Below are 13,046 nucleotides of genomic sequence, written 5' to 3'. Positions count from 1 at the left end.
ACCCTCACCCCAACTCACACATCATCTAATACACCCTCACCCCAACTCACACATCACCTAGTACAACCTCACCCCAACTCACACATCCCCTAATACACCCTCACCCCAAATCACACATCATCTAATACACCCTCACCCCAACTCACATATCACCTAATACACCCTCACCCCAACTCACACATCATCTAATACACCCTCACCTCAACTCACACATCACCTAATACACCCTCACCCCAACCTACACATAACCTAATACACCTTCACCCCAACTCACATACCACCTAATACACCCTCACCCCAACTCATACATCACCTAATACACCCTCACCCCAACTCACATATCACCTAATACACCCTCACCCCAACTCACACATCAGCTAATACACCTTCACCCCAACTCACACATCACTTATACACCCTCACCCCAACTCACACATCATCTAATACACCCTCACCCCAACTCGCACATAGCCTAATACACCCTCACCCCAACTCACACATCATCTAATACACCCTCAACCCAACTCAAACATCACCTATTACACCCTCACCCCAACTCACACATCATCTAATACACCCTCACCTTAACTCACATATCACCTAATACACCCTCACCCCAACTCACACATCATCTAATACACCCTCACCTCAACTCACACATCACCTAATACACCCTCACCCCAACCTACACATAACCTAATACACCTTCACCCCAACTCACATACCACCTAATACACCCTCACCCCAACTCATACATCACCTAATACACCCTCACCCCAACTCACATATCACCTAATACACCCTCACCCCAACTCACACATCATCTAATACACCTTCATCTCAACTAACACATCACCTAATACACCCTCACCCCAACTAACACATCACCTAATACACCCTCACCTCAACGCACACATCACCAAATACACCCTCACCCCAACCTAGACATCAGCTAATACACCTTCACCCCAACTCACACATCACCTAATACACCCTCACCCCAACTCACACATCATCTAATACACCCTCACCCCAACTCACACATAGCCTAATACACCCTCACCCCAACTCACATATCACCTAATACACCCTCACCCCAACTCACACATCATCTAATACACCCTCACCTTAACTCACATATCACCTAATACACCCTCACCCCAACTCACACATCATCTAATACACCCTCACCTCAACTCACACATCACCTAATACACCCTCACCCCAACCTACACATAACCTAATACACCTTCACCCCAACTCACATACCACCTAATACACCCTCACCCCAACTCATACATCACCTAATACACCCTCACCCCAACTCACATATCACCTAATACACCCTCACCCCAACTCACACATCATCTAATACACCTTCATCTCAACTAACACATCACCTAATACACCCTCACCCCAACTAACACATCACCTAATACACCCTCACCTCAACGCACACATCACCAAATACACCCTCACCCCAACCTAGACATCAGCTAATACACCTTCACCCCAACTCACACATCATCTAATACACCCTCAACCCAACTCACACATCACCTATTACACCCTCACCCCAACTCACACATCATCTAATACACCCTCACCCCAACTCACATATCACCTAATACACCCTCACCCCAACTCACACATCATCTAATACACCCTCACCTCAACTCACACATCACCTAATACACCCTCACCCCAACCTACACATAACCTAATACACCTTCACCCCAACTCACATACCACCTAATACACCCTTACCCCAACTCATACATCACCTAATACACCCTCACCCCAACTCACATATCACCTAATACACCCTGACCCCAACTCACACATCATCTAATACACCTTCATCTCAACTAACACATCACCTAATACACCCTCACCCCAACTAACACATCACCTAATACACCTTCACCCCAACTCGCACATCACCTAATACACCCTCACCCCAACCAACACATCACCTAATACACCCTCACCCCAACTCACACATCACCTAATACACCCTCACCCCAACTCACACATCATCTAATACACCTTCACCCCAACTCGCACATCACCTAATACACCCTCACTTTAGCCTACACATCACCTAATATACCCTCACCCCAACTCACACATCATCTAATACACCTTCACCCCAACTCACATATCACCTAATACACCCTCACCCCAACTCACACATCACCTAATACACCCTCACCTCAACTCACACATCACCTAATACACCCTCACCCCAACTCACATATCATCTAATACACCTTCACCCCAACTCACATATCACCTAATACACCCTCACCCCAACTCACACATCACCTAATACACCCTCACCCCAACTCACACATCACCTAATACACCCTCACCCCAACTCACACATCATCTAATACACCCTCACCCCAACTCACACATCACCTAATACACCCTAATCCCAACTCACACATCACCTAAAACACCCTCACCCCAACTCACACATCACCTAATACACCTTCACCCCAACTCGCACATCACCTAATACACCCTCACCCCAACCAACACATCACCTAATACACCCTCACCCCAACTCACACATCACCTAATACAGCCTCACCCCAACTCACACATCATCTAATACACCCTCACCCCAACTCACACATCACCTAATACACCTTCACCCCAACTCGCACATCACCTAATACACCCTCACCCCAGCCAACACATCACCTAATACACCCTCACCCCAACTCACACATCACCTAGTACAACCTCACCCCAACTCACACATCCCCTAATACACCCTCACCCCAAATCACAAATCACCTAATACACCCTCACCCCAATTCACACTTCACCTAATACACCCTCACCCCAACTCGCACATCACCTAATACACCCTCACCCCAACCAACACATCACCTAATACACCCTCACCCCAACTCACACATCACCTAATACACCCTCACCCCAACTCACACATCACCTAATACACCGTCACCTCAAATCACACATCACCAAATACACCCTCACCCCAACCTAGACATCAGCTAATACACCTTCACCCCAACTCACACATCACCTAATACACCCTCACCCCAACTCACACATCATCTAATACACCCTCACCCCAACTCGCACATCACCTAATACACCCTCACCCCAACTCACATATCATCTAATACACCCTCACCCCAACTCACATATCACCTAATACACCCTCACCCCAACTCACACATCATCTAATACACCCTCACCCCAACTCACATATCACCTAATACACCCTCACCCCAACTCACACATCATCTAATACACCCTCACCTCAACTCACACATCACCTAATACACCCTCACCCCAACCTACACATAACCTAATACACCTTCACCCCAACTCACATACCACCTAATACACCCTCACCCCAACTCATACATCACCTAATACACCCTCACCCCAACTCACACATCCCCTAATACACCTTCACCCCAACTTACACATTACCTAATACACCCTCACTCCACCCTACACATCACCTAATACACCCTCACCCCAACTCACACATCACCTAATACACCCTCACCCCAACTCACACATCACCTAATACACCCTCTCTCCACCCTACACATCACCTAATACACCCTCACCCCAACTCACACATCACCTAATACACCCTCACCCCAACTCACACATCACCTAATACACCCTCACTCCACCCCACACATCACCTAATACACCCTCACCCCAACTCACACATCCCCTACTACACCCTCCCCCCAACTCATACATCATCTAATACACCCTCACCTCAACTCACACATCCCCTACTACACCCTCACCCCAACTCTGACTTCGGAGTACATGTATCAAGCTCCGATTTTGAATATCCCGCAATGTTTCATCTCGCAGATGTATTAAAGTGAGATTTTTTGTAAAATTGCCAGAGATGTGTATCTATCAAAATTGCCATTTCCAAAATCGATAGAGATCAAACTCCTGACTGTTTGCCACTCCAGCTATTCAAGTCTCCAATGTATGAAGCTGCGATTAAGCAAACTTTCCTGAGTTAGCTCTAAATATCGCCAGATACAACCCGCTGTACTGCAAATAGGCCTCGCGGCTGGATTCTATTAATTACCGTCGGTCTGTTTGTACATTATACAAGCAGATGTTGAGTTGTTTGTAAGTTGGGTGTCTTATTTTATTCAAGCATGTTCCGGATTTGGATTTACAAATAGGGGGGACCTTGTTGCCTGAAGATAAGTCGGTCTTCCGGACTACAGGGAGAGCAGGTAAGTGCCGCATCCCACAATTCCCTGGCCTAAATAGCGCGATCTGCGGTGAATCGCGTCATTTTAGCCCCGTCCCCCGCGACAAAACGTCATTTCCGTTGCGGGGGCTGGGCCAAAATGAAGCAATCGCCCACCCCTGCCCCCTCCCGCCCTCTGGTCACACCCATTTCCCGGACTGCACTGCCTGAAGGCAAATATGAATTATTTGGGACATTTTCAAGCATGGACATTTGGAATTAGATTATTGGACATGGGTTTTAAACACATTTGGATTAAAAGCTGCTGACAAAAGTGGAAGAATTCAGATCGGTAAGAATCCTGGGGTTTTATTATTTTTATTACAATGTTGTGGTTTTAAACAGGGAGTTGTGGCTTATTTAATATTTTGTTTTGTGGTACTACAAGTCTCAGCCAGCCATGGGTGTCAGGCCATGTTGGCACTTGTGGTTCTCCAAGTGCCACCATGCCCTGGCTGCCATGGGTATGCTGGTGCTTGTAGTTATACAAGGATCAGCATGCCCACACTGTTTAGGGCAAACTGGGCTGGCAGGGACTTGTAGTTCCAGAAAACAAAATGGCGGCTGTTTGTTTTTTATTCTTTATTATCGTTGATATTACCCTAATACCCACAGCCCACCAGGGTAGGAAGAGCCCTAGTGCTTTCAGCACTGGGCTGAGTGTTCCTAGAGGGGGGACCCTCTCGTTTTCTTCGGCGGACCCCACTCCCTAGGGAATCCAGCCCAATGCTGAACAGCCTGGGGATGGTTGTCATTATGGCAGGGGGACCCCTGCCTCGTGCCCCCCCTGCTATAGTGCAGTGGCGGATCCAGGGGGGGGGGGGGCGATCGGGGCGATCGCCCCCCCTAGCAGACACTTGCTGCCGACGGCTGCACAGTATGTGCAGGTCCGTCCAGCTGTGCCAGGCAGGGACAGTGTGCTGCCCGGCTGCTCTGACTGGGTTTAAAACACAATCAGAGCAGCCGGGCAGCACACTGTCCCTGCCTGTCACGGCTGGACGGACCTGCACATAGTGTGCAGCCGTCGGCAGCCTAAGATGTTAGAAAGGGGCGGGGCCTAAATCCCCCCTCCCCCCCCAAAATCGCCCCGGGTACAGCATTTTTCTAGATCCGCCCCTGCTATAGTGCCACCCACCCCGGCTGGTTTGCTTAGTGCTGGTTGCATGAAAATCGGGGGGACCCCACGCAAAATTTTTCCCCGATTTTCACGTAACCAGCAGTAGGCTGGCAGCACTAGGGTTAATAGTGCTTGGACGGGGGGACCCCACGCTTTTTTTTTTTGGAGCATTTATCTATTTTTAAACTTTGACAGCTGCAGGGACCTGCGGCTCTATAGGCAGACAGTGTAACAGTGATGTGTTTACTAATCACAGCTAGGACGCAGCGTGTTGTCTATGGGATTTATACCTAAACACAGGAGAGTTAGCTAATCACAGCAAATCATCAGAGATTTTGAAAATGGGAGTAAAAATCGTAAATTATAAATACATGTGGCGACATGGGAACTAAAATTTTAAATCGCTGAATAAAATTGGACCTTGATACATTTACCCCCTAATTTCATACACCGCACTCATATATCACACTTCATAATACACCCCCACCCCAAATCACACTCCATCTAATATACCCCTGTCCAAGCTTAATATATATATATATATATAAAATAAAACCTACCTGAGCATATTTTCTAGTAAGAATAGTCTCTGCTTTTTCCCTTGGGTTTATCTGTATGTCAGAGCGATCTCGGGCATGATAAAGTCTCTCTCCTGTAATGGGAGTCAAATTTATGAAGAGTATGATGAATAAATCTGTGTGCACCCTCATTGTCTTCTGCTCTGATTAGATTAGAATCCAATTCCTTCAAGTAATAAGGCTAAATGTTGGACCTCTTACTCTCCACGCTGGACCTCTTACTCTCCACGTTGGACCTCTTACTCTCCACGTTGGACCTCTTACTCTCCACGCTGGACCTCTTACTCTCCACGTTGGACCTCTTACTCTGTGCACTGGACCTCTGATTCTGGATGGAGGACCTCTTACCCTCGATGGAGGACCTACTGCTTTCCACGCTGGACCTTTTACTCTATAAGTTGCTCCTCTGATTATCTATGCTGTGATTCTAGAGGATTTGTCAGTAGATTTATTTTAAGATTATAATTGTGTTTCTTCAAAACATTTGAGTTCTGTTTACTTTTGCTGTAAGAAATAAAAGGACCGGAGTTGATAAGTTGCAACAGTCAGTAATAGTGAGTATTTGTTAGTAATTCTTATCTTCTCTGGGGATATAGATTCCCATTTACTCTGACAACTCTACTATTATCCATCATTATAACTCTCTGTATATTATATTATTATATAGACCGAGATCCCATTCTCACCACCAACACTCTGCTCACATGACTGACCATTAAGTGTGTCCTCTCTGCAGACCTTTATCACCTATATATATATATATATTTTACTGATCTTGGCTGTTTATAGTCATAAAGGCTGATTTATATAGCGGTTGCCCAAGCAAGTACTCCTGTGGCTAGCACGTACTCCTGTGGCTAGCAAGTACTCCTGTTGCTAGCACGTACTCCTGTGGCTAGCAAGTACTCCTGTGGCTAGCACGTACTCCTGTGGCTAGCAAGTACTCCTGTGGCTAGCACGTACTCCTGTGGCTAGCAAGTACTCCTGTGGCTAGCACGTACTCCTGTGGCTAGCAAGTACTCCTGTGGCTAGCACGTACTCCTGTGGCTAGCAAGTACTCCTGTGGCTAGCACGTACTCCTGTGGCTAGCAAGTACTCCTGTGGCTAGCACGTACTCCTGTGGCTAGCAAGTACTCCTGTGGCTAGCACGTACTCCTGTGGCTAGCAAGTACTCCTGTGGCTAGCACGTACTCCTGTGGCTAGCAAGTAGTTGTCTACGGCTTCTTTCAACTGGACACCAGAAAATCAGTCTACTCCTAGATGGCGGCTTTGTGATCCGCCTGAAATGGACATACTGGAAGCAATGATGTCACTTTATAGCCTAAACCACCTCATAAATAACAGCTGTCTGTATCCATATTTATATCTGGCAGTAATCATATGAGTGAGGGGACATCTGGACTATTACATGTGACAATGCTTTCATTGCAGCCATCGATATGCGTCTACAGGCTTCTATGCATCAATCATCTATCTACCATCATCTATCTATCTCATATCTATCTATCTATCTATCTATCTCATATCTATCTATCTCATATCTATCTATCTCATATCTATCTATCTCATATCTATCTATCTATCTTATATCTATCTATCTATCTATCTTATATCTATCTATCTATCTTATATCTATCTATCTATCTATCTTATATCTATCTATCTATCTATCTATCTTATATCTATCTATCTATCTTATATCTATCTATCTTATATCTATCTATCTTATATCTATCTATCTATCTATCTTATATCTATCTATCTTATATCTATCTATCTTATATCTATATATCTTATATCTATCTATCTCATATCTATCTCATATCTATCTATCTATCTATCTCATATCTATCTATCTATCTTATATCTATATATCTATCTATCTATCTATCTATCTTATATCTATCTATCTATCTATCTTATATCTATCTATCTAATATCTATCTATCTTATATCTATCTATCTAATATCTATCTATCTTATATCTATCTATCTATATATCTATCTATCTTATATCTATCTAATATATATCTATCTATCTTATATCTATCTAATATATATCTATCTATCTTATATCTATCTATCTATCTTATATCTATCTATCTAATATCTATCTATTTATCTATCTTATATCTATCTATCTATCTTATATCTATCTATCTTATATCTATCTATCTTATATCTATCTATCTATCTATCTATCTATCTATCTATCTATCTGTCTGACTGTCTATCTATCTATCTATCTTATATCTATCTATCTATCTATCTATCTATCTATCTATCTATCTATCTATCTGTCTGTCTATCTATCTATCTGTCTATCTATCTCATATCTGTCTATCTATCTACCTCAAATCGTTCTCTCTTTATAAGAGCTACCTAACATTGACACAGTTGAGCATTACTGTAAAGTATATAATTATAAACAAGCTCATTATGGGAGATGGGGATTAGTGTGGGATGAAGATATTTGGTTGCTGATAACGCTCCTTTTGTGACAGAAAATCCAGAAGAAACACTAAAATGATTATGTCTGACTACAGTGTGATTGGGGGCACTAATGTGTGGCATGGGATCAACACATATATACATATATATAGGCAGCACGATGGTGGCTCAGTGGTTAGTACTTCTGGCTCACAGCACTGGCATCATGAGTTCAATTCCCGACCATGGCCTTATCTGTGTGGAGGTTGTATGTGCTCCCCATGTTAGCGTGGGTTTCCTCCAGGTGCTCCAGTTTCCTCCCACTGGCTGCTATCAAAATTGACCCTAGTCTCTCTCTCTATCTCTCTCTGTCTGTGTGTGTATGTTATATACTGTAAGCTCCTGATGTGACTGAGTTCTCTGTACAGCGCTGCGGAATCAGTGACGCTATATAAATAAATGGTGATGATGATGATGATGACTGCACTTTCACCAGCACACTGATAGATAAAGGTTGCTGATCCAGGATAACTGAGTATATGAAGTAGTGTTATATAATAATATAACATACAAACAAATAGATGTAAAGGTTATTCCTCCTATTTACCTTTTATTCCTCAATTTAAGTTTCAGTTCGTAGCAGATCTGAGGGTAGAAAATAATATTATTTTTAACATTAATGAAATATAATCGCAATAATTAAAGTAATAATAGGAACAATAATAACCACAAATGATGAAAATAATAATAATAATAATAATAATAATAATAATAATAATGCCCACTACACTGTACTAAATGATCTCCTTACTGGATATTATAACACATTACAAGGAACCTATGAATTTGGAAGCAGCAGATAGTGAATAATAAACAGGTAATTTATCTGCACATCCTCCTTCTTCCCTCTGTGCTGATATAAAACAGTATATAATAATGTATGTTCTTTACACAATTCTCTGATGTATACACATGTAGGACTGTCTCTCCTTATCTCTAGTGTGCATTGACTGTCTCTAAGCTCCACTCTCGCCTGCCCAATACATCTCTCATATATATCTGTGCTGGAGATTTCTCTCAGTGTCTCCCCTGTCTCCTCTGTGTGTCACTGGGATCCCCCTCTTGGTGTCATTACTCTCAGTGTCTCCCCTGTCTCCTCTGTGTGTCACTGAGATCCCCCTCTTGGTGTCATTACTCTCAGTGTCTCCCCTGTCTCCTCTATGTGTCACTGAGATCCCCCTCTTGGTGTCATTACTCTCAGTGTCTCCCCTGTCTCCTCTATGTATCCCTGAGATCCCCCTCTTGGTGTCATTACTCTCAGTGTCACAACTGTCTCCTCTATGTATCACTGAGATCTCCCTGTAGGTGTCACTACTCTCAGTGTCTCCCCTGTCTCCTCTATGTATCCCTGAGATCCCCCTCTTGGTGTCATTACTCTCAGTGTCTCCCTTGTCTCCTCTATGTGTCACTGTGAACTCCCTGTAGGTATCACTACTCTCAGTGTCTCCTCTATGTGTCACTGTGATCTCCCTCTTGGTGACACTACTCTCAGTGTCTCCTCTATGTGTCACTGAGATCTCCCTGTAGGTGTCACTATTCTCAGTGTCTCCTCTATGTGTCACTGTGATCTCCCTGTAGGTATCACTACTCTCAGTGTCTCCTCTATGTGTCACTGTGATCTCCCTCTTGGTGACACTACTCTCAGTGTCTCCTCTATGTGTCACTGTGATCTCCCTCTTGGTGACACTACTCTCAGTGTCTCCCCTGTCTCCTCTATGTGTCACTGAGATCTCCCTGTAGGTGTCACTACTCTCAGTGTCTCCTCTATGTGTCACTGTGATCTCCCTCTTGGTGACACTACTCTCAGTGTCTCCTCTATGTGTCACTGAGATCTCCCTGTAGGTGTCACTATTCTCAGTGTCTCCTCTATGTGTCACTGTGATCTCCCTGTAGGTATCACTACTCTCAGTGTCTCCTCTATGTGTCACTGAGATCTCCCTGTAGGTGTCACTATTCTCAGTGTCTCCTCTATGTGTCACTGTGATCTCCCTGTAGGTGTCACTACTCTCAGTGTCTCCTCTATGTGTCACTGTGATCTCCCTCTTGGTGACACTACTCTCAGTGTCTCCTCTATGTGTCACTGTGATCTCCCTCTTGGTGACACTACTCTCAGTGTCTCCCCTGTCTCCTCTATGTGTCACTGAGATCTCCCTGTAGGTGTCACTACTCTCAGTGTCTCCTCTATGTGTCACTGTGATCTCCCTCTTGGTGACACTACTCTCAGTGTCTCCTCTATGTGTCACTGAGATCTCCCTGTAGGTGTCACTATTCTCAGTGTCTCCTCTATGTGTCACTGTGATCTCCCTGTAGGTATCACTACTCTCAGTGTCTCCTCTATGTGTCACTGAGATCTCCCTGTAGGTGTCACTATTCTCAGTGTCTCCTCTATGTGTCACTGTGATCTCCCTCTTGGTGACACTACTCTCAGTGTCTCCTCTATGTGTCACTGTGATCTCCCTCTTGGTGACACTACTCTCAGTGTCTCTCTATGTGTCACTGTGATCTCCCTCTTGGTGACACTACTCTCAGTGTCTCCTCTATGTGTCACTGAGATCTCCCTGTAGGTGTCACTACTCTCAGTGTCTCCCCTGTCTCCTCTATGTGTCACTGAGATCTCCCTGTAGGTGTCACTATTCTCAGTGTCTCCTCTATGTGTCACTGTGATCTCCCTCTTGGTGACACTACTCTCAGTGTCTCCCCTGTCTCCTCTATGTGTCACTGAGATCTCTCTGTTTGTGCCATCTCTCTCAGAGTCTCACCAGAATCCTCTATGTCTCACTAAGATCTTAGCTCCCTCAGGGCTGTCTCTCACCTGTATCTGCTGTGTCTCTCTTGGCTCCCAGCTCGGGGCTGCGTGTGTTTTCTCTTCGTTCCTCTCTGCACATCTGGAGAATGTCTTGTACAGTTGTGCCAGGAAGGGAGGTTTGAAAGACTCAACCAATCAGGTGAGAAAATCTTATCTGACATTAACACTTTAATTCCTAAATCACCTGACCGGGTGCCCTGTCTTCCACAGACTGTGATCTCATTTAATTCTATATAATCTCCATGTTATCATCCTCATAAATACACAGAGTGATGGAGCGGATATCACCCACGCTGCCCTTTTCACACCTGATTTACAGCTCTACACCCCATTTACTCATCCAGCTCCTTCGTGTCTGGGAAATATCTCCACATCCAGAGTAAATATGAAACTATACTGTGAGGAGAGAGTAAATAATACTCTGGAGTGTTTTCACTTTCTATGACGCTTCTGCCCTCCATTACGCCACAGTTTCCGGCTTTACAGCTCCTTCATCACCCACTCACTATCAAACAAATCAGAAGAGAAACATCACATTACTATGCACAGTCTCTGCAAAGTGTTTACTCAGCTATAGTCCTGACAGATTAATAGAGTAATATTATATAACTATAATCCTTCTCTGCACAAAGTGCCTCTATCATACCTCTGACACGTCAGTAGAGCAACACTCTATAACCATGATCCCTCTATGCGGGTAGAGAGTACCCCTGTAATACCTCTGGCACGTCAGTAGAGCAACACTCTATAACCATGATCCCTCTATGCGGGTAGAGAGTGCCCCTGTAATACCTCTGACACGTCAGTAGAGCAACACTCTATAACCATGATCCCTCTATGCGGGTAGAGAGTGCCCCTGTAATACCTCTGACACGTCAATAGAGCAACACTCTATAACCATGATCCCTCTCTGAGGGTAGAGAGTACCCCTGTAATACCTCTGACACGTCAGTAGAGCAACACTCTATAACCATGATCCCTCTATGCGGGTAGAGAGTACCCCTGTAATACCTCTGACACGTCATTAGAGCAACACTCTATAACCATGATCCCTCTATGCGGGTAGAGAGTGCCCCTGTAATACCTCTGACACGTCAGTAGAGCAACACTCTATAACCATGATCCCTCTATGCGGGTAGAGAGTACCCCTGTAATACCTCTGGCACGTCATTAGAGCAACACTCTATAACCATGATCCCTCTATGCGGGTAGAGAGTACCCCTGTAATACCTCTGACACGTCAGTAGAGCAACACTCTATAACCATGATCCCTCTATGCGGGTAGAGAGTGCCCCTGTAATACCTCTGACACGTCAGTAGAGCAACACTCTATAACCATGATCCCTCTATGCGGGTAGAGAGTACTCCTGTAATACCTCTGACACGTCAGTAGAGCAACACTCTATAACCATGATCCCTCTATGCGGGTAGAGAGTACCCCTGTAATACCTCTGACACGTCAGTAAAGTAACACTCTATAACCATGATCCCTCTCTGCGGGTAGAGAGTGCCCCTGTAATACCTCTGGCAGATCAGTAAAGTAACACTATATAACTATGATCCTTCTCCGCAGAGAGTACCTGTGGCTGGATCACTTATAAATAACTTTATGTATAAATATATTTATATTATTTGCGCGGTGAGCACATTTATATCATTGGCAGTGGCCAAAGCGACGGCCCAGTTGAACACCGGGAACAAGGTGAACCAGACCCCCAGACAGGAGGGTCCTCTTCGCAACAGACAGTATCAGCAGAATCAGTCCCTCTG

The 13,046-nt window shown here is 44.6% G+C and overlaps 1 protein-coding gene across 1 annotated transcript in view; it reads right to left on the bottom strand.

The window, feature by feature from the left end:
- The window catches only part of LOC142103655 (matrix metalloproteinase-21-like), a 60,080-nt gene extending 48,395 nt beyond the window's left edge, over positions 1-11,685 (bottom strand). The window contains exons 1-3 of the mRNA XM_075187766.1: positions 11,283-11,685; positions 9,018-9,055; positions 5,963-6,484 (exon numbers count right to left, since the gene is read on the bottom strand). Coding sequence (XP_075043867.1) covers positions 5,963-6,112 — 150 coding nt within the window. The 5' untranslated portion in view covers positions 6,113-6,484; positions 9,018-9,055; positions 11,283-11,685. The remainder of the gene's footprint in view (positions 1-5,962; positions 6,485-9,017; positions 9,056-11,282) is intronic.
- Between the last annotated feature and the right edge of the window lie 1,361 nt (positions 11,686-13,046).

This window comes from Mixophyes fleayi, chromosome 1, assembly GCF_038048845.1.
Source record: "Mixophyes fleayi isolate aMixFle1 chromosome 1, aMixFle1.hap1, whole genome shotgun sequence".
In the NCBI taxonomy this organism is placed as follows: Eukaryota; Metazoa; Chordata; class Amphibia; order Anura; family Limnodynastidae; genus Mixophyes; species Mixophyes fleayi.
This window is presented reverse-complemented; position numbering and strand designations above follow the sequence as displayed.